General features: G+C 33.6%; 1 protein-coding gene and 1 long non-coding RNA gene across 51 annotated transcripts in view; one reads left to right on the forward strand and one right to left on the reverse strand.

Moving 5' to 3' along the window:
- The window catches only part of LOC124440255, an 80,797-nt gene that overhangs the window by 23,159 nt on the left and 34,119 nt on the right, over positions 1 to 23,519 (forward strand). For 48 of the 50 annotated variants that reach the window (XM_046990613.1, XM_046990612.1, XM_046990589.1 and 45 more), the window contains exons 7-20: positions 16,179 to 16,307; positions 16,568 to 16,693; positions 17,032 to 17,143; positions 17,397 to 17,617; positions 18,172 to 18,283; positions 18,713 to 18,936; positions 19,383 to 19,494; positions 20,182 to 20,402; positions 21,260 to 21,368; positions 21,734 to 21,957; positions 22,274 to 22,379; positions 22,579 to 22,799; positions 23,012 to 23,120; positions 23,281 to 23,501. In XM_046990613.1, coding sequence (XP_046846569.1) covers positions 16,179 to 16,307; positions 16,568 to 16,693; positions 17,032 to 17,143; positions 17,397 to 17,617; positions 18,172 to 18,283; positions 18,713 to 18,936; positions 19,383 to 19,494; positions 20,182 to 20,402; positions 21,260 to 21,368; positions 21,734 to 21,957; positions 22,274 to 22,379; positions 22,579 to 22,799; positions 23,012 to 23,120; positions 23,281 to 23,501 — 2,247 coding nt within the window. Of the gene's footprint in view, positions 1 to 5,076; positions 5,293 to 11,840; positions 11,905 to 11,996; positions 12,105 to 12,374; positions 12,501 to 14,798; positions 15,441 to 15,610; positions 15,734 to 16,178; positions 16,308 to 16,567; positions 16,694 to 17,031; positions 17,144 to 17,396; positions 17,618 to 18,171; positions 18,284 to 18,712; positions 18,937 to 19,382; positions 19,495 to 20,181; positions 20,403 to 21,259; positions 21,369 to 21,733; positions 21,958 to 22,273; positions 22,380 to 22,578; positions 22,800 to 23,011; positions 23,121 to 23,280; positions 23,502 to 23,519 lie in introns of those variants that run through there. The other 2 variants (XM_046990568.1, XM_046990569.1) reach the window with 2 other exon arrangements.
- Positions 9,921 to 10,553, reverse strand: LOC124440268. Its single transcript, XR_006946636.1, has 2 exons — positions 10,500 to 10,553; positions 9,921 to 10,407 (listed from the first exon to the last, which is right to left on the reverse strand). It is a non-coding gene; the product is annotated as an uncharacterized LOC124440268 (long non-coding RNA).

Below are 23,519 nucleotides of genomic sequence, written 5' to 3' on the forward strand. Positions count from 1 at the left end.
ATGTATTTTATCGGTCAAAATAAATTATAATAACGTGCGCTTCTCGAAGAGTTGACGTCTACAAAATTTAATCTTTTGGGACCATAATTGGAAATGATAATTCATTTAAAAATTTCGAAGGTTGCTTCAAAATAATCTGATATCATTGAGATTATCTGATATCAGCTGATTTCTACATTTTTGTTATTTTTACGCGAAAGTGGATTGGAGGATATTGCAAACACCCAACTGTCACCATCTCAGCACGTCTTGACCATTTTTGACCAAAACTGCACGCGATTATTCCAATGCGCATTTGTAGAACGTTTTCAGCACGGTGACAATCTTAGACAGCAACACCTGTCGGCAGGAGAGATGTTCTATATTATCTCCATGCCTTGTGATTTTAGTTTTTACGTTGTTTAGGCTTTAATCAGATATATCTTTATTATATGAACCTGAAGTTGAAGATGTAGCTGCATTAGCTGTAACTGCTATAATTTCAAAATAACGCTGTGTTACTGAAGTTATCAGAAAAATGCATCCAGTTTCAGACTGATCTCCATTTAGTTGTCAGTTATAATTCGTTGCTGATAATAAACGTTATCTTAGAACATAAAGCAGCGACTGAAAACTTTATCATAAAAACATATGGCGACAGTATCATTGACCGAGAGCCAGTTTTTCGATTACTAACTAGAAGTTTCTAATCATAATGCTGACGTTCACAACTAATCGTTAGGAAATTAGATTGATCATCAAAGGGCTGGGGAAATAATTTTGCCTGACGCGTCGACATTTACCGTATCTAAAAATCTTATTAAGTCATGCCCCGATGAGTTTAGTCATGGACTTGTTTTACACATTTCAATAAATTTCATATGATCACAGTTTATTGTGACTGGAATAAGCTCAAATATGCAGGTGATCTGTTTAACCTTATTTTCATTCAGAACTTTACACAATATAAACTCCATATTTCAATAGCCATTTTTTTATGAAATTATATCGTTTAGTTACTGCTGTCGATTATTTAAATTGGTTAATTTCTAAAGCTTATTATCTTGAGAATAGTAAATAATACATTTTAGCACCTCAAAAGATCTTGTTAAACGTGTATAGCCATGTCGTTAGTGGTATTTTTCATCCCACATGCAAACTTGACTGCATGCCATGGATAGTTTCAATATGAAGTTTGGCATCATATTCTATCATTAAACAAAAAAGCATAGTCGACAAACGACAATTCATTTAGTTGGTTTAATAGCGTTAATGGCACTGAAATAGTCACTGATAATTTGAAAATGATCACCAATAATCCTTTTCCATGATGCTTTTATTTGCCAACATTTTAAAAATTGTTTACGACGTTTATATTTACAATGCAACAAATTACGCAACACATGACTACACTAAATCACGTTTTTCTGAAGACGTTTAAAATCACCTTTTTGATATACAGTAATACGTATATGATATATGTTTACATGTTGATGATAAAACCTGAAATGATTGTATTTCAGAAAAAGGCACTAGCTAAAAAAGTACAAGCACGTATTGCCTATATAATGTCAAATGAAGATAATTAACGATAATCGTAATTGATAGGCAATAACGTTGTATTCCTGCTTAACTGTTTCTAGAACAAAAAGCCATCATTATAAGCTATTTTAAGACAGTTGATAAGGTTTAGTGACTTTACAGACAGTGTTGTCTGGGAAAAGTATTTTCTAGGAATGAAGATTTGTTTTTGTACTTGTCATTAGTTTGCGTGTGTTTTTGTTCTCTGTCCTTGATATAAACTCACAGACAACTGTTGTAAACAATTAAGTATAGTATGATAAATTAGCCAGTTTCCATTAAGGAGAAGTAGTTTTAACCGCAGTTTTTCTCTTCTATTGCTTTCAATGATCTATATGAATGTATATAGAAACTATACAACCAATCAATAAATTTACAATTCTCGTGAACGATTCGATCATTAGTTATCTGTAATATTCATCTGACAATTGAATTCTATGGTACAAAATTATCTTTTCTATATGTGAGCAAACAGTGCCACATTGGTTAAAATATTTGATCCTGCGTAATAGCCGAATTAGGATTTTCGATGATAGATATACGTGTTTGTAGATTCAAGGAAACAATGATATGGTGTATTTATTTTGAGAGTTTATTGATGTTATTTCATGCAATTCTTTTTATTGCTGGGTTTATTACACTGCATCGACTGATCAACTTGTGCGGATGCATTCTGTTTTTCATATTTGATGACAATGTGAGATAATTCAACAAAAATGAGCAGATTGAAATTTACTATCTGAGATTTATTCCTCAAATTTTGAGTAAAGAGTCATTGCATGTCGGTCAAGCACAGTTGTTTGCGGTCTGTAATTGGTTAAACGATTTTTTCAATGGCTATAATTATGATCGTAAATAGGTGCAGCATCTTCGGGGTGGACAATGGTATTATTTCGCTTTAATTTATTTAGTTTACTGTTGCAATGTGTCAAATATAGATTGCGCCAGCCCTACGTCATGCAAGGGCCGCGAAGAGGTTTGAAACGTGGGGAGTGAGTATCCTGGTGTCAAATATGGATTGTGCGCCAGCCCTACGTCATTGTCAGTAAAATATTACTGGTAGAACACCAGACAAAGGCAGACTCTAATTAGTCTGTTTAAGCGTTATCTTTCAGTCATTTATAACATGGAATTTATTATATTATTAAATAAAGAATCGCGATCTAAATAAAGTAAGACAAGTTAAATTAAAGGCTATAAGATAAAGTGATAGTATTGTATTACTACTACAAACATTATCATATACGTAAGGGCTATTCTCGCTTATACAAAAATGGCATCATGAGATGTTGAAAGTTGAAACATGTTTATTTTCAAAAGACTTTTTTTATTCATTAAATGCACATTTTCAATAGTGCTTTTACACAGTTATACCAGTTAAAGTTGATGTATTTATATTGATATAACATATAACCTAGAATCATCAAAAGATTGACATGTTATGTGTTTTACTATTATACTGAACATAGCTGACAAAACAACCATAACACCAAAGCATATTGTGACACTATGTGCATGATACTCAGTTATACTTGACACGTTGTCATCATTATCCACGCTGTCTTAAAATCAAATTTCACCGAGTTTTTCTGTTGCGCTAGATAAAACAGAAAATAGTTTAACAATATCAGCACTTGATTAGTATCTGTTTATATCTGATGTGTTGAACGACTTGTTTGGACAAAAAGAGTCCTTTTAATTTGGATAACATTCTATATAGTTTATCATCTCATGTACACTATTATTTACTTTTTTCCTTTTTCTTGACTCCAAAAACTGACCTTTATCAAACCTTCAAACTTTATACGTGTGCAAACAACAAGTGATATGAATAGATTTCTTTTATAGTCATTATTTAGAATATAAAATGAATAGATAGTTTACGTAATATGTCTCATATTTATTTTATTTCTTTACATTTATCAAATTTAGCAATGACAGCTAGGTGCACGAATGAGCCAAATCGCTTTCATCAAATAAAAGCTTCTTAAAATTCTTATTACCACAAACATACCAAAGTAGCTATTGTAATATTTTGTAGTAGACTGCTTGTCGTATTTGGTCAATAACAAGAAGATTAGGATTTGTCAATTAAGTTCTTTTATTTTCACGTCTTTTCAAATGAAATCCTTCTTTCAACGCACTACTATCTGTATAATTATGATATTTTTTCTCAACCTTTAGACACCTGTAATGAAGTTCAGATATTTACAAGTTGCAAAATCTTAGGAGTTTAATTTCCACATGGACACAACCAAAATGAACGCTATTGTGCCATGGTGCATTTTGGAAGATTTTACTTTGCTTATAGAAATCATCGTTTTTACATTGCTTGGTTTATAATTACGTACGAAGCGTAAATATACGTATAAATGTTAATTAATTAAGTGTTGATATGAAATCTTGATTCCTCGTCTCGAAATACTACGTATCTTGGCCAAACTAGCTTTTAAATTAGTAACCACTTGTATATTTAAAATGTTACTTTTTCAATTTCAGCAAAAATTTTCATTTTGTATTTCTGTAGACAATGACAAATAGTCTTCTCACTAATTTCATGGCATTTGGTAAATGGAGGAATTGTTATTTTACCGTTCAAGAAATTAAGAGGTGTATTGTGTGGTCAGTTCTGCACACAACAGGAAATTATGAAGCATTTACGCCCTAAATTATTATTTTTCACCTCTAGTAGGTGTTTATCACTGAATAGGATTATTTTTTTATGTTTTATGAAAAAATCATTAGGTCACGTCCGAAACAGATGTTGTCGCTTTTTCCACGTTTCAAAAATGTTTTCACTTGTAACTGTATTGAGCAGTCAGTGGTAAACTGCAGAAAAAACAACAAATAAAATGCCATTATTTGATCAAATTCATTAAATGATCACGTCCGAAACAGATGATATCGCTTTTTACACCCTCCAAATGAATTTTTACTTAATTTTATTTTTAACTATATTGAACAGTCAGTGGTAAACTGCTGAAATAGTGGCAAAAAAATGCCACCACCGAAAGAAAATTCGCCATGATTAAATTTCAACTTCATTTTGCTATGGGCAAAAAATTTACCTCTAAATGAAAAAGGATTTTGCTTGAGTATTTCACCTATAACTTTAGTCAGATAGCTTTAAGCACTTTCAAACGCACAATTTGCATGAATGATTTATTTGTATTAAGGAAAATTACTGCATTGTTGGAAATTAATTGACATGTTTTTATTTATGTGTGTGAAGTCCCACGTGATGATTACTGAACATAGATTACACAACACTGTTTTACTTATAGTACATTGTCTTTTTTATCTTGGAGTAAATTCTCGGGCGAGAATAGATGTAAAACCATGGCGGGTAAGAGAATAAAAATGAAAAATTGTTGTTTGTTTTGAATGGCGTTTTCACTGATTTCATTAAGTTTTTTTCAATTATTGCATTAGCAGTGTCAAATTCGATATGTCGATAATCTAGTACTTAGTCCCTCGCTACTTTTCCGTGATTGTATTTATATTGGAACACAATGATCACTTGTATCTCACTGGTTGTGTACTTAACACTGTTTGCGATTATGGTGACGACGCAGGTACAAATTGGATTGATAGCATAATACGTATTTACAATTTTCGTGTTCATCAGAAGAGTCTGTCGACTGCCGGGAGGAATTTGTTATCGCAAAAGACAGAGATATTTGAGAAGTTAAATCCGACGCAAAGTTTCCAACGACTCAAACTTGTTGTCATGTAAGTTTATACATACATTTAATGTTTATACAAATTTGCTATTGGCTATCCCTCTTTTTTTTTGTCTGTTATGATTCTTTTCATGTCATGCGCTTTAAATGCTTTCGTGATTACTGTTTGAATCTGTCGAGCGGGACAACGGTTACATAAGTTTTGATCGAGTGCCAAGGAAAATATTTTTACTCCCAGCTAGAGCTGTAGGTAATGTTGAGATGTGTAAGAAAATATAATTCAAAATTGCTACGTTGATATCAAATGAAACTTAGGGTTGTCATTGAGAAGTTCGAGTTTGTGTGTAATAAACTTTTTAGATGAAATCAAAGAAAAAGGTTTAATCTTCGCGCATATGCATCATTCAATAATCAATTTTAAGAAAAAGTTTTCTCTAATGAGTATTTCCAATTTTGATCAAAAAGAAATGAAAATGCGCAGTTTCGTTTCGCTCAATCTAGATATAAACAGTAAATATTGTTGATTGCACTCAAAGATAACTTTATACTAATTATTTGCATTCCATGGTTTTTATAAATAACTTGCATTCCACAATTTCATAAATTAGTTCGTTAAACGATAGCAAAGTCACCCTGATCTTTTAATCCAGCTTTGCAAGTATGTTGTTGTTCTTATTCACTGGAAAAACATCAAATGGAATTATTATTCCAAAGAAATAAATAAAAAATTTGCTGAGGAATTTGCGTTGCAGGAATAAATATTAGGACAAGCTTCGCGACCGGGGTCAAGATGAATGCTTCATTCGATTGAGCAATATACGGACCTTTAACTAGCACGAATGACGAGTACGTTTGTCTCATTAATGTTACATTTATGTTATTATTTTAAATTATGTCCATTAACAGATAAAGTTTGCTTAGTATGTTATTTTTCCATTTTTACTCAAATGAGAAATTCAATTCTTAAGACCGGCAAAATAAGGATTATGAACAACGAATTTCATGAAAATTTTCTGCTTTTTTACGCAAACTTTCCTTTGTGCACAGCAAATACAATTGCAGCTTAGCATGTCAGTACGATGAAAATTTTCAATGTTTTTTTGATGCTAAAGAGTTAAATCTGCGATGTTTGGTTGTATAAGAACGCAGTTAATGCGGTACGGTTGTTTCTACATTTCCCTCATTTACATATAATGCGTTAAATTTTGAACCAAGTTGATGCTATTTTGGAAGACGTTCATCACGCAGTTCACGATTTAAATATTTAGCTAAAAATGTGCTTGCCATATACATGTATCGCATCTTTACAGAAAATGATTTTTCGTGACTTTGTGTCAATACTGCATGATCTCATTTTATCTTTCGAAAATTTTGCTCACGAGGAGTCATCTGGAAACAATTATGTTGTTTTACCGTTTACTTAACCTAATAGTGTCTGGTATGTTTTTCTTAACTACACTCATTTTGCTCTTCTTTACTCTATAAGAGGCCCAACAAAGAATGCTATAATTCAAGTTGGCGTCAAGTTTCCTCAGGATGTTAATATGATCAACAATTTTGCGTGCCAACTATGTTGAAGATAAGACACGCGACTTATGATCAATTTTCATGCCCATCCAATTACTGATAGAAAATTATAATTAAATAAAATTTGCCTATCTATAAAGAGGGTTTCTTTCGAGCTGTACCAATAAAGCAAATGCTGATCATATTCTCACTTCAGGGGTTACGCATTATTCGAATACCCCAAAATTGTGTTTTATAAATTACATCAAATATATAATATCGCTTATGTTAAAATCCTAGACAGTATTTTAGAGACAATCGTTCCCTGAATCTATGTCACTGAAGTCAGTTTTAGTGTACAATTTCATATGTCATCAACCACGCGACATTTTTATTTCCAGTCGCACTTGACAGATAGATATTTCATCTCTTATAAAATTGCGAACAAGACTGTCTGTGAATAATTGTATGTTATCGACAAATTCTGCATCAGATGACGCCGCTCTGCGTCAACAGTGCAATGAAAAATTTTGGAATTAAACTTCGAACATGACATATCGTGATAGAGATACTTAGCTTTGTGTGAACAGATTACTATCGTTTTATGTTACAAATACCTCGGACTATTCATAACAGTTCTTAGTTTTTAATTACATGTGAAAATTGCAAGTTCTTAATGGCAGGGACTCTTTGTTAATGTAACCAATGAGTGTGGGTAAATAGTTAATGAAATTTATGACTCTTAGCTACTTTTAGTAAACGTGAGAAGTTTTAAACAAGTTCAAGTGCGATGGCTTATTCTATCGCCTCATTGTCTTATACAAATGCACAATACCCTTTAATTGAATTTTTTTATCTTAATCCACTGTTTGCGTTCCCAAGGTACTTTTAGTATTTGCGCAATTACTTTCAATTTATGAATAGAAACGTTGCCACCAAGGAAGAAAATTTTTGCCGACAACGGACTTCGCAGGAAGAATGTATAGTTCACAAAACTCAGGCATTTGTTTTGGTTAGAATTGCAATTTACCACCAACATAACAATTTTATATAAATTGCAACCTATTGCCGAAAAAATTCGTGGCATAATTAACATCACGTGATTAATCCTCGACATGGATATTTTTCTGTATTTGTAAAAGGTCAAACGTTTGCAACTAAGAATTCCTTAGCAATAACCATTTGACCTTTTTTTGAGGAGACACCAAATACTTAAACTTATTTGAGATAATCAAACTTTTCACATATCGAAATGAAGTTAACAAGGTTCGGCAGCGCGTGGCAACTATAAACAAATCTCGAACTTAATTCACTTGAAAGTTTCAATTTTTACTCGAGCTCTTGAAAGTTTCAATTTTTTTTCTTCAGGCAATTGGTTTTCGATAAGTTGTTTTTAGGGTGTAACTTTAAAACATAAAAAACTGAACAACACCCGACCCGCTTTGTTTGCTTGATGCATTTGATATGCCACAATTACAAATGTCAAGGTTATACGTGTATGCGCCGCATCTACTATGTTCCATTTTTTTTAAATGTACTGCTGTATATTATTACTAACTACATCAACTGTATGGTTTAGAAAAGAACGCGCAAAAATATCATCAAATGAATTCAATAATTTCGCTCTTTGACAGCAAAGTGTGTTGACAATAGCAGGCAAAAAAGATTATAATGGCAAACCAAATTTATTTCTTAATTTTTCCCTATATAATTTTTTAAATCATAAAGTATTAATTCTGAAATGTGGGAGAAACGGATCTCTCTTAGAATGGTATGTGTCATTAATTCAATACTTCATATAATGATAGACGCGTTGACAGGTTTATTGTCATTAATATTATTTCAAACGTTCCAATGAAAAACAAATGCAGCTCAATACACTTTAAAACAAGGTTGCGTGAGATCTTTGCGATTAAAGATGGCTGTAATTATGAGTGAAAATTATTGTTCGGAGACTTTATTGTAAGCTGGAACAGTAATTGGCAGTGTATTGTTGTGATTTGTCAATGTTGTAATGCGATGATGTTATCAACTAAGACATTCCTTAAACATTGTACGTCTAAAAGTGTTTTATCTTATCGAGCACATTTTCTGAAGACTTTTGTACGCTCATGATAATTTTTTGAATAGGTTTTGAGTAATCTTAAAACATCACTTGCAGAGATGTCTATCATGTCTATCAGTTTTATCTGCTTAAGCTAAAGAACGCTAAAGAGTGCAATCAGCGCCAATCCTACCACTTAAATAGCTTGCCGAATTCCTTTTAAAAGTCAAAATGTCATCATGTATTAAAAAGAATCAAAATAAATTCTTGTTTCAATACACATAAACGTAATCTGGATTTAAATAATAGAAATTTAGAAATATCGTTCAAAACTATTACAATCCGCCATCCTTCAAAAACAAATATCATTATCAATAATTGAAAGCGACTCCTAATTGCTTCAATTCATTAGACCTTTTATTTGTAAACTGTAATTGAAATTTTTCAATTCTGGGTTTTGCAGCAAGTCGACGTTCACCATCGTGATGAACATTACATATTGAGCGGCTGTGTTGCACTAAGTAGAGTAGACCGTTCTTTTCACAATACTTCGTGTAGTAAAATTGTAGTGACTGATACTCAAATCAGTGTCACAATCCTGTTATCTTGGCCCCTATGAATAAAATGAGCACAGTAATTTTGAAAAACAAAAGAAGTTCAATATTTTAACTCTTCGTTTAAGATAACGAAGTTGAGAAGTTATGCTAACATGACAATGATATAATCTTACTAACATTTTTTACCTTTAAAATGTGATTACAGTTTTAGTTGGGAAGTGTTGAATTTTGACCCTGTCATGTCATTATGTTAGAGTCAGCTGCGTGAATATCATTAATTTTTGGCGTGTTGGAGAAAGCTTTTTTTCATCTGTGCGTCAAAACCGATGCGTTGAGAATTTATGACATCGCGTGATCATATTAATCTTCTTTTTAGGGACTTTTTAACTTAAATACTGACATGCTTTTTTGACAAGTACATTTTTTGATGTTTTTTTAAGAATAGGATTTGTAAAAAGAGGCCTGCATGATTGAATCAAGTATCCTACTTCCAAAAAATAATCACGTAAAGCATGGGAAGCATTTCATTTACAAGAGAGTGTTGATAGATAAAACCACAAACACCGTAAATGCATAAAGCTTATGTATTGTGACCACCATGTCTACAATGCTCGACATTTTATGCCACTAACGGTGATTACAGAGAAAGATAGACTTGACTTTTAAGTGAATGGTTTTTCTATTTCATTCAACAAACTATTCGTTCTTTAGATTTATAATTTATATAGCGTATTGTACTTCATAGAATTTTAAACAAATCATAAATCTTGATCATATTGATAGAGATTTACCCAAAAACCGTTGGGTCTGTTGGTGGGTCACAGACCTCTCCCTAAATAAATCTTTAAAATGGTATTACTTTCATTGCTTTCTTTGTCTTTGTATGTGACAAGTTCCCTTTGAACGAAGTTATAATGAGAAAAGAGGCCTATGACAAATTTTGCGTAGAAATTACCCAATGTCACTCGTTACCGTTGTCGTTAATGGCGTAGTGCTTGTTAGATAGTATTTGTTGAAGAAATGAGGACACCAATCATCTTTTGGCCACTCTTTACCACTTTAAAAGTTAGGAAACGTGAAATTGGTTAAATACATGCATAAAATTGCAAAAGTTCAAAATAAGAATCATTAAAAGAATGCAAATCAAACCTTGACAACCATCAACACACAGGTGTTACCCCCTAGTGTAGCGTCGTTTTTTTTACCTTCGCGGTCCGCAGTTATTCATGCTGTTAATAAAAAATGTACTATTCCTTGTGGGAGCGCTTGTTGAACAAGACAAATGAACCGATCGTATTTTTTTCTAAATAAAAATAATAGTGTATTGCGCCATATTACGGAAAAACATTTCATCAACTTACCCAATATATCTTTTGTTGGGTCAGAGACCTTAGTCACGTGAACAACATTCAGCAAATAAAGTTTGATAAATTTATGAGCTATGTATGTTGCCTGTCAAATGATATATATAAAAAGGCAACAGTCGTTACTCATTAGTTTTCTGGTATTCTTTATGCCAAGAAAAGTGAAAGCTGTCTTGCTTTTGAGGAATATCCACCGATAAACAGTAGAGTAGCCAGAAAGACGTTTTATTCCCGCATTGCAAATATTTTATGTTCAATCACAGTGAGAACAATAGATTTCTAAAAAAAGGAATATTGGTATTTATTTAAAATTTGCATAGCGGGAGTAAGTTTGTGGCTACGCTACTTCCGGTAAAAAAATCACCAATTGTCTTATCTCATTTCACGTGCTGACTGGCTGCGATATCAATGTTTCTGTGGTCACTGAAAAGCGACATTCAATTCAGTGATACTCGAAGAGCAGGGGGTCCATGTGGTAAGCGCTATAAAAAAACAAAGCGCTAGATACTCCACATTTAGACCATCCTTTGCCATTTCAATAAACTATCTGTGAAGCCAGTCATATCAACAATTTCTCATGCAAGCATTTGCTTGAAAAGTAATTTTGTATTGATCAGACATTTGCAAAGCAATGGGTAAAATTTTGTTGAAGCTCAAATTTTTATGTTAAGCAAGTTATCCTTTCAATACCTTTAATGCAATTCTCACATAGTTTTAAAATTTTTCATAAGATAACGATGATGTGGTTGATCAGTTGATTTGTACGCAACGTTCAGACGTTGCGCCATTTTTACTACATTTGTTATTTAACATAATTTGCGCTCGTCACAGATCGCTTCAACAAACAATCCATAGATTGTTTTTGTACGATGTGTTTTAAAGCTACCCTAAAATTGTTTATACTAACATGGGCCAATCTAATTATGTTTATAACATATATCACTTTGGAATATGTCCCATTTTGTACTGCTTTTTATGCCGAAAAACTGCAAAGTTTTAATTACAGAAAAAAGACGTTAATTAGTATTACATTAACTATTATAAAAATATGATTTACAGTTTAATTATATTATATAGTTTTTCAAAGATATTTCTTGCTTTACGTAAGTTATTTTTTCTTTGTTAGCAGCCGTGAGCTGAAATGAAGTTGGCTTTGGGTCTTCTCTTGTTGGTTGTTGTGACAAGATCGCGTAAGTTTTTGAAAAGTTGACTGGGAGAATCAACAAGAAATAGCTCGATGGTAAAAGTTTTACAATTCAAAACTTGCTGATCTCATTCTTAGAACTTCCCAATATTTGCGGTGATGTCATTTGTCACAGATATGCAACATGTAATGACGGTGTATGTGTGTGTAACAATGGTTATTCCGGCAATGGAATTACATGTTTAGGTAAGAATTTATTTATGAATATCAGCACCCAATGTTAACTGCATTGTTGTTGAAAGGAAGAGTTGGCAAACGTTACGCATAAGATGTTATTAAGAAAGTTTACAGATTGTTTTAGAATCTTTAAAAAGAGAACAAACATTCGTTGTTCGATGTCCGCTATTTACTACGGAAAAAGCTGAGAAAGATATTTTATACATTCCCAGAACTCTCTTTAAAGACAAGTAAAATGCGTACCTTTGTCTAATTCATTGCTATATATAATATTTTAAGGAAGCAAAATTTGTGGTAGCTCTCAAGATGACTGTTCTCGAGATGCAACATGTACAGATACAGGACCGGGGAAATATCAATGTACCTGTAATGAAGGTTTCAGTGGCGATGGAAAGTCTTGCTCTGGTAAGTAGAATGTGAACAATCATACAGTTTGTCTTGTTTGCTGAATCTGAATCAGAATGTGATGAAAACATTCTGGTTAACTCTTGGTTTCTTTGGTCAAAAAATTAGTTCTCAATACAGTATACAGGATGTACAAAAGGACATCTTTAGAAATCAACCTGTTGTTATGATTTCTATTGGATGAGTGAAAGATTGTCTGCTTTACGTGCATCAAATGGGCTTAGTATACTGAGTGTATCAAAAATATTGCATCTGTTTGAAGTCACCCGAGTGACCGACTTCTCGAATTTGCACGATTCAGCAGTAATTGACCCTTAAAATGCAAAAGACTGGCGTCGTCAGTTTGTTAAGACTATGGTGGACGATGAAGCCGTCAAAGGCGTACGTAAGACTTAAATGGGGGCTCGAAGGAATGCCTCTTGAAAAAGTTTTTATTTCATATGTCTGCATATTTTTATTGTAAGACTCTATTTATTTCAAGCAGGTTGTATAATAAACTAAAAGTTATACGTTTTTAGAAGCAAAGCTTTCTGTTAGATGTGTCAACATGTGTACTCAATACAATTTTACAAACAACATTTCTTAAAGGGAGATATACTATTTACCAAGCCGAGGATTTGAGCTCGGACTCGAATTTCGGACTTCATAATATGGCAGTGTGGTTTGTTGTTTCTTATTCGAAAAAAAATTTAACGGACTTTCTTTCGGATGATTATGTCCCAATTGCAAATAATGCTCAAAACTTGAAAACGAGGTCTTCGCTTAAGTGATCGCATGTGTTAAACAGTATTTCCTCAGCTCATTATGAACAATCATACTGTGGTCATGGACAGGAATGATTACTTCGACAAAATGGACACCCTTGTTAACGACAGACAAACTTACGAACAACTCAAACGAGACCCAACACCATCACTAGTACGCAAACTTAACAACAAGATCTTCTATATGAGAAAATCTATTATATCTGAACGTATTTACTATCGACTTAGATGTTCAGTACCGCGACCACCCAGACTATACGGACTACCAAAACTTCACAAACCACAAATACCCATGCGACCAATTGTATCATTCTGTGGTTCGCCTACTTACGAACTCTCAAAGTACTTGACTGACATACTGCAACCACTTACAAACAAATCAAAACACAAGCTACAATCCACTGAAACTTTCATTAAAAACTAAGCACTATCCAAATACCGGACAACTACATACTAGTGTCTTTTGATGTGAAATCACTGTTCACCAGTGTTCCACTTAATCTGGCACTTACTTGTACAAAAACCCTCATTACAAACACCACGGACGTACTTCTATTACTGACAAAAGGCATTATGGAGCTACTGGAGCTCTGCCTCACCTCGACTTACTTCCAGTACAAAGGTACACACTACAAACAATTACATGGAACAATTACTGAGCTTCAACGATTATGTGCCGATGGCAATTAACTTTGATGTCTCGCAAACGACATCATGTAAGTGCTTCAAGTCAGATTCATTAATTCTCATAATTACCTTATAACGTGGTGAAACTTCGATCACAATACACTAATATACAAGTTAATTTAGTTCAAGACCGAGTTAAAGTCCGAGAGAAAGTCCATACTTGAGTATAAGGTCGAATCAGAGCTCGATTCCAAGCTCAAGTACGAGCTAGAGTCGTTAGCTCGGTATTTAGGTATCCTCTTATAGAGGTTGCTGTTCACTGTACTAACTTTGCTGGAAGTGATGCAGTTTACAGGAAGCAACTATTTTTGTTGCTATTTGAAAATGGATTCATTGCGCACTCATCTTTATTTTTCTTCATATTTTTTTAAAATCTCAAAATTGGTGTTTTGTAAAACTGGTGGAGACCCGTCTCCCTCAGTTCTCTCCCTGGTGACGCCACTGATTGCAAATTGCAGGCGTGAAATTCTTTTCAATTGGGTGTCAATTGTTGCCAATGGCCTCTTTCTAAAGGTTTCCTTTTTTCAATTGGCCACTGTAAAATTATCATGCCGTAACGTGCAAAAATTCATTGCAGCGTTGCGGCAAACGTTACAAAAATTTGGAAACTTTAAAATTGCAAAGGACTTTGCAATCTTGCGTGCATTTTGTATCACAACGTTTATTGCGAGACAAATTGCGTGGTTTAAATAATATACAGTGTAGCAAGCGTACGCAAATATTATATTATTGCTTTGTTGTATATTTCTGTGTTCGTAGATTTGGACGTAAATTTATTTGTTTGGGTGAAATGTCTGATTTGACTTTAGCTTATAGCATTCGGTTGAATATTTTTTGTTTCTTTTAGTCGTATCAGGAGAGTCAAAGACTGTGTGCGAAAAAGTGGATATAATCTTTGTACTTGATAGATCGGGTAGTATACACCCAAATGACTTTCAGTTGATGCGAGAGTTTGTTATTTCAATGGGAGAAAGACTGAAGGTTGGTGAGCGCAATAGTGCAGGGGAAATAATTGGTCAAGCGGCCATCGTCACATTCAGTGAATATGGAAAAGTGGAGCTAACATTAAAGAGCAGTCAGAGACGAGGGAGGTTTAGGAGTGTTGTAACCAATATGCCTGGACCACGAAGAGGAGGGCGAACTAAAACCCATCGTGGATTGGATGTTGCTGACACTAAGGTAGTTGTGAAATCTGCTGGGTATCGGGAAGATGATCCAAATGTTGTGAAAATTTTCATGGTTATTACGGATGGTAAACAAACAAAAGAGTCTCGTCGTAGAGGATACAAATACGTCAGAGAAGCAATGCAGCCATTCTTCAAACGTGAGAATTTGAATGTGTTTGCTGTGGGTATTGGTTTAGAGGAAAACTCGCCGGCTTATAGACAAGTTAAAGATATGGTTCAAAAGGACGAAAACGCTTTCCTTATGAAAACGTTTGAAGACTTAAATGCCAGAATGATGGAATTGTTGAACACGTTCTGCAATGGTAAATTCATCCTATACTACTGTATATTTATTTCTATCCAATTGAAAGTATATTTTACTCAAATTTACTCTACAACTATTGTTTCTTTTACTTACAATTTCACTTTCAACATTCCATTGATGATTATCAAATGAAGACTTTAGAAAATACTTTTTGTTTTCGTTGTTCAGTACCTAAGATATGTGGTGCATCTGACGATTGTTCTCCTCAAGCAACATGCGCAGATGTTGAATCTGGCAAATATGAATGTACTTGCAACGATGGTTATGTGGGAAATGGAAAATTTTGCACAAGTAAGTTCATATTGTATACATCCAAATTCATGGAATAATCAATATATTACAAAGGGGAATTTCTTTTAATAACTGTGAATATTTCATGTTATCTCTCAATCATCTCGAAAGTAATGAAGGTCAAAAAATTCATGCCTGTTCAGGGATACCGACATTTTTCGTCTTTCAGTTAGCATTAGTTGCCCAATGATAACTTTGACTATGAAATTTCTGGAGCAACTCTTTGGTTCGTTCATAAAAGCTTTTTCAATGTCTCGATTATTGCTGACCTAATACTTGCCGATACCAGAAAGTACCCCCACATAAAAAGTGAGGGGGTTGCTTCAAGCTTCCGACGGCCCTGAAAATTTCTACCATGTCCTAGGCATAACAAATATTTTGAACTTTAACTATTTCAAGCTGTAAATGAAAACTACTCCGTTAATGCTTTCATCTTTGCTTGTAGTTCCCCCCATATGTGGTACTGCTGAAGACGACTGTCATCCTTCTCTTGCCAACTGCACAGACACATCTCCAGGGGCATATAAATGCAAATGTGTGACTGGTTATATTGGAGATGGTAAACAGTGCGCACGTAAGTGACGTTTTAAGTAGCTCATTAGGTTATGGATGCTATAAGTGAGTTGGAATTCACCTGCCCTCCAAGGAGGGAGGAAAAATTGTAGAATGGTTGCGCAAGAAAGGTAGTTGTAATTACGATGTGACCCTTTCAGTCTTTATCTCTTTGACTGTGGAAAATTTAGGGTAATTACCTGGTGTATTGGAAATTGTTGTTTATTGACTATTAGTCCTTAATCTAGTACATATTTTCTATTGTTACAAATCCTTTTATAGGTGACAAGATTTGTGGAACTCCGAGAGACGATTGTCATCAGTTTGCTACGTGCACGGATACTGGTTCTGGCAAATATAATTGTAACTGTATCCTTGGATATTCTGGAAATGGTAAAGAGTGCATAGGTGAGGGCAAAGAGATGTTATTACACTTCTAAACGCATTAGTGTCTTTTTTGAGTGTTCATGGTGTTTTGTCTCATTACGAATCTTTTCCTAATTCCTTGAAGCATTACTGAACATACTCAATAACCAAGTAGTAAAAAGCTAATCGAGTCAAGAGAGAGTGCTGGAAAAAGTTTTTGCGTCAATAAAGCATCATGAATTAATTTACAATTCAGCCAACAGACAAACATTTCTCGTCACATCTTTAGGTGGTCTAGGTCTCCAAGAAAAAGTAACAAAATGGGACTGCTTGGCTATTTTGATTATACTCATGTTGATTTGATTTCTATTTATATGTAGCAATCGCTATTGCGTTCAGAAAAGAAACGTACGATGTCATTGAAGGAGACAAAAAAGCTATTGTCGAAGTAATTGTGGAAACTGGTGAAATCACAACTCCTTTAACTGTTACGTAAGGAGATTATAAATTTTCTTTTTATTGCAGACAAAAGACGATAAAGTTACATTCGTTATCTAAGAATCGAATGTCTTTAGCATGCATCAAAATAATTAAAAGAACCATGGCTCGTCCATAAAGATGAAAGTTAATGAGTAACAATGATGGCCATTTTTGGCTGGAATAATTCCTTCAATGCCCAATCAAATAAGAAAATATTTGTTGAAAATTTAATTTTTGATAATTTTGCGAATGTGTTTCTTACTAGTTTGAATACATTGTATGGTTGGGCTGGTGTATCAGATTTCCCTGCAGTTACAAAGAATATCACCTTTCAACCTGGTCAAACAGGCCCAATAGCCGTACAAATTGATATAAACGATGACGTCCAAGTGGAGTCGACAGAAGCATTTCAAGTTGTATTAAGCAATCCGTCATATAAAGTAGAAGTTGGTAAACCAGCTGCAGTTAACATAATGGATGATGACGGTACAGTGAATTTTTATTCAGAATTTTATTCAAATTAGGCAAATCAAATGTTTGTGTCTCGCAAGGCATGCATCAATCTTATTGGTCAGGATTTAATTTATTTGCTTAGGCATGCATCAATCTTATTGATCAGGATTTAATTTATTTGCTTAGGCATGCATCAATCTTATTGGTCAGGATTTAATTTATTTGCTTAGGCATGCATCAATTTTATTGGTCAGGATTTAATTTATTGGTCAAGCATGCATCAATTCTATTTTTTAGTAATTTTATTGGTCAGCATTACAGTGATTTCTTTTATTTTCTCATCTTTTAATGTAAACATGCTGTGCAAGTAGTTGTTTGAAAAGTTGTGGCTGTTGTTTTGCGACATTGCGAACAGTGAAGACGATAAAATGACATAATAAGCATGTGCTAAAAATAAGATGTACATTTAAATAATTTCTGTTTTACTATAGCTAAGTCGCGTTGCGGGTTTTAATTTTTTACCAGATAACACTCTCAATAGAAATTGCTGTTGTATCTTTACGCTTTGTAATGTTGCTTTTTTGTAGAAGCCGTTGTTGCATTTTCTCAAACTGTTTACGATATCAGAGAAAATGAGACGGCAATTATGGAGCTCAGTTTTACACCTGGATCATCTGCCAGTTTTCCTGTTACGTTGAGGTTGGGCTTCGCTACTCATATTCTACTTGCATTGCGTTTCTTGGAAAACTTTTCAAAAAACGCACGAGTTAGCTACTGTGAGGGAGATTTAATCAGTTGCATTAACTTACCATGTTGAGGACACTATTTTTTGATTGTTGAGGTTGCTTTATTTATTATTTCCTTCTTTAAGAACTTTTTTCAACTCTTTGCTTCGAATTACGTACATATGTTTGTTTATATTCACAAAACATTCGTGTTCCTAAAAAGTAATGTCACTGGTAGTATTTTCTTTTTTATTGTTTATCCCATGAATGTTGAATGACACCTTTTTAGCTAAATTTTGTAACTACGATAAACGTTTTCGAAATTTTTGTTGTTATTTTTGTTTTCGTACCTACATCTAATATTGGTGCTGAGTTGTTAGTTTGCATTTTTGTGAATTTTTAGTTTGACGACAAGTGCAGGTTCTGCTTCTGACCGAGATTTCTTCGGAAAGACCTTTGACGTGACGTTCAATGCAGGCGAAACTGGCCCGAAAAGAGTAGAAATTGATATTGTTGATGACTCTCTCGTAGAGTCAACGGAATCCTTTAATGTATCGATAGTTTCATCATCTTCACCTGCAGTAAGACCTGGATCTTCTTCCAAAGTTAATATTCTCGATAATGACGGTTAGTGACAATCTATTTGGATGCTGACAAAAAAATACAGACTTATCGATTGTGTGCTTTAGGGAATTTTGATGAAATGCCAGGGAATCTATAAATTTTAACAATCACAACTAAATGTTCTCGAAAATAACTAAACGTTTATAACATTAACTGATTAGTGTCTAAATATTACCAAATGTTAATGACAATTACTCATTCTAATGATCGTGACTAAATATTTATGATAATTACTAATTAATAGTGATAATTTCTTTATCTTAATTGAAATGTTGAAATTCGTCACATTGCATCAAAAAAATGCATTACAAAATGCAGCAGTGAACTTCAGTCATCTTCTAGCAGCAGTACAGCGGCAATTTTTATTCATTGCAATATGTATTATAGAAATAAGAATGTCAATATAGCTACTGTGATGTCAACATTTATGGAAAAATATTTTTTTGTAGAAGCTCGGATTGGTTTTACTAAGGAGTTATTTGAAGTAAATGAAAAGTCAGGAGTTGCAAATATTGGGCTCATCTTTCAATCTGGTGAAGTAAATGTTCCAGTTACTGTGAGGTTAGATAGATTTTTGTGACATTTCCAAAGTAACATTTTTCCTACCAGCAACGGAGTTATTTAATTCGTTGTAGTCGTAAATTCATTACATAAGTTCATTATAAAATTGATTATGCAAAACTTTCTTACTGTATCATGTGGACTTTAGATCGTGGAACTACCTTTATGAAAGGTTGTCGTTTGAAGTGGAATTTTATCGTTGCTTCTTGTTTTCTTACCGTATAAGCTCTGTAAACTGTTAAGATGAAAAATTTTCGAAAATGCCTTAAAAATTACATTATCACGTTATACCTTAAGGCTGATTGCAAAGTTTGACATTAAATGACAAAACATCATTTGATGCTGTTGAAACACACATTTCAACACATGCATTTTAGCATACAAGAACCAACGAAAACTCTTCTTTCCATTACATGCAAATGATTGAAACGGTTTACTTCAAAATGCCAATCGCAGTTCTTCAAAAATCATAATATTGAGATTATCCAGTCGTAGTTCTCAAAGACCATACTATTTGAACTATGGGTTTTTTCTTTAAATTTTCACATTTATTTGTGGGAACTTGAATCTTCATTTACAATAACTTTTCGAATATCTCTTGATTTCTTACTGTCCTTCTGTCCATAACTTTTGTAAATTTACAATTGTGAAATTACAAAGATTTTTTGTGCTTGTCTTTCACTTAAGGTTTGTAACCAAGACTGGTACTGCTGGAAGCTCAGACTTTGTCTCTAAAGCCGTCGACGTATTGTTTGAACCAGGCGTGAAACAAAAGACGGTGAAGGTGGATCTTATCAACGACAAACTTTTGGAACCCAGTGAAATCTTTGAAGTGTCACTTGAATCATCATCTGTTGATGCTGTAAAGCTTGGAAAGCCATCTTCTGTTAGAATCATTGACGATGATGGTAAGTACGTGGTTATACCCTTTACTACAGTTACAAGGTGTATATAAAAATTTGAACAATTTATGAAACGTCGCTAAAGTCATCAGCGGGCAAGATTTGCAAATACCTTTAGTAGAATAGTTAGTTTGACTTCCATTGGGTCATCTGACAGTAAAATCTTTGCAAATAGTAAACATTTTATTGTGAAAATTGTGTTATTGAGAAGCACTTTTGAAATAGCTTGCGCACGAAAATTATGCAGCTAAAAAGCAACTGAAAAACATAAGGTTGAATTATGGCACATGTTTTTCAAGCTAACAAAGTTTTAGGAAATTTGGCTATTGCGTACGCGAACGCTTAGCTTTCAAATTGCGGATTATTTTGAGCTTTTCATTTTTAAATTCCATTCTGTTATAAATCTCTTTAATTGTGCGTAAATTTGAGTTTAAATTATCCAAATATGACAAATTGATGAAGGATTTAAGAAAATAATAATTAAAAAGTGAAAACGCAAAATAATCAGCATTTTAGATGTCCATGGCGTTCGTGTACGGTTTTGCCATATTTCCTGAAAGTTTTTAATCCTATGTGTTCCAATTGTTTTTTAGCTTTGCATTTTCTTGTGCAAGCGATATTAAAACTGTTTCTCAGAAACACAATTCCCACTCTGAAAATGAGTGTTATATATTTGCGAAGATTTTACTGTTAGATGAACCATTCGAAGTCCAACTACATGTTCTATCAAAGGTTTTTGCAGATCAGGCGCAGTGGTCTTAGTAGAGACATTTTCCTATCTCTTCAATTTATTTTTCGTACACCTTGTATTTTGAACGCGTTCTTACTTCTATTAATCTTAATATATTCTTCTTTTACAACAGTTGCTTCTATTGGCTTTACCAGCAAATCTTACGATGTTCCGGAGGATAGAAAAGCTATTTTGGAACTTGATTTTCTTGCAGGAGAAGCGACGGAGCCTGTAACTGTCAGGTTACTAAATGATAATCTCTTTTTATATTTATATTTAATAGTGTCAATTTTTGCTGTTATAGCTACATATTACACTGCACAAACCAAAGTATATAAATATTCCAGTTTAAAGCAAGGTAAAAAAAACCAAAGATAATTCTCCAAATGCATCAACCTCTCCGCTTATTTCATATAACCACACGGCTTTAAATTGTTCTGCAGTATTTTCTTTATGCTTTGGGAATGTATATTTTTCTCCAGCGTTTTTTACAAAGCCTACTTTCTTTAACAAAAGAGCATTGCGTAACCTTTTTATCCAGTATATTCTGTGAAGGTGTGTAATATCATGAGAGAAACAATTTGTGTTTGTCAATATGCTTCTTTAGACTTGCTGCCCTGTCTGGAACGGCGGGAAAGAATGATTTTATTAGCAAAGAGATCGACGTAACATTTGAACCTGGACAACAAGGACCCAAAATCATTGAATTTGACTTGATTGATGACAAAATCGTCGAGAGCACGGAATCCTTTCAAGTAGCACTTCTGTCTTCATCAAATAAGAATATCACGCTTCAAGATCCCGCTGTTGTAAACATTTTGGATAACGATGGTACGTTGAGCTTTTAATTAATAATTATGTCAAAGGTCGAATGATGACTTTGAAATAAAGTCCAAAATTTGCAGTTTCAACACGCATCTTATTTAAACATAAATTTTTCGATTGGATATTTTCACGTCCTGAACTTGCTTTTTGATACATTTCATTCAAATATCCGCTGGCCCATACTTGTATTTTTTTAAATACTGCAATTTCGCTGCAGTCTTTAAAAAACTTCACTCGTGCATGTTTACCCGTGTTTGTTCCCTTAACTATACTATTTTACCGGTACAAAAAGCTACCAACACCTTTTTTATTCCTTCTATAGAGGCTTCAGTCAGGTTTGAAAGTGATACTTATGACGTAAAGGAAAATGAAACAGCTTTTGTTGATCTTAAACTTGATGGAGAAATAGCCTATCCAATCACAGTTCAGTACGTAGATTTTCTATCATATTATTTGACTTTATCGGATACTGATTGGAGGTCTCTTTTGTATAGCCTAAGTCAGAGTTTTACAATTTTAGCTTTACGCTGATGATGTGTGCTTCAATGATGAAGTGTTTTTGCTAGTTAAAATAGTTTGGTAGTTATAATATGTTAATGTTATTGAAGTATTTTATTTATTGTTTAGATTGACCACAAGACCAGGAACGGCTGATGAAGAAGATTTTGTGTTAAAAACTGTCAATGTTACATTTGAACCTGGGCAGTCTGGACCAAAACGTGTAAACTTTGACATAATAGACGATAAAATCGTGGAGGATACTGAGTCATTTAGTGTTGTTCTAGCATCTTCTGTTTCTGCAGTGATCGCTAATACATCGGCAACTGTGAACATTCAAGATAATGACGGTAATTTTTGTTGTACACAAAAGTTTTTACTACAAATAACGAAGCTCCTTGGCTCATACACGATGTTAGATGGGTTTTTATTGAATATTGTCAAAAATATACTTTTACGTTATTTTGATAAAGCTAAGTGTAGGTTTGAAATGATAAGTCATTTCACATCATTTTAACGCATATGAAAAATTTGACGAGGCTTATTTTTTTATATACGATAGAAGTCCTCATTGGATTTACGAGTAATGTTTACCGAACGCCGGAGTCTCAGAATGCGTTTATCGACGTTGAATTTATCTCTGGTCGTTCCGATGTTCCTGTTACTGTCAGGTAGAGCATTTCCGTATTTATGTTTTTTTACATTTGACAACATCAATATAGTCTAGGCCTAAGTAGAAAACTAAAAATTCTCTTGTGATGTCATTTTGTTCAATACAAAGACATACGATTTAAAAGGTGTGATTTGAACACATGATGATTATATTTATAGTGTTGAAACAATCCCAGAGTCAGCAGACAACAATGACTTTATTCCAAGACAAATTGATGTTGTGTTTGGACCAGGAGAGACTGGACCCAAGCGAGTTGAAGTTAACATTACCGATGACCCATATGTTGAGTCTAATGAACGGTTTGAGGCTCAAATAACAACGAAGGAAGCTGGCATAAAGATTGGGGAACCGGCATATGTCATTATTGAAGATAACGACGGTAAGCTACATATTTTGA

The sequence above is a fragment of the Xenia sp. Carnegie-2017 genome, unplaced genomic scaffold (assembly GCF_021976095.1).
Source record: "Xenia sp. Carnegie-2017 unplaced genomic scaffold, XeniaSp_v1 HiC_scaffold_2, whole genome shotgun sequence".
Lineage (NCBI taxonomy): Eukaryota > Metazoa > Cnidaria > Anthozoa > Malacalcyonacea > Xeniidae > Xenia > Xenia sp. Carnegie-2017.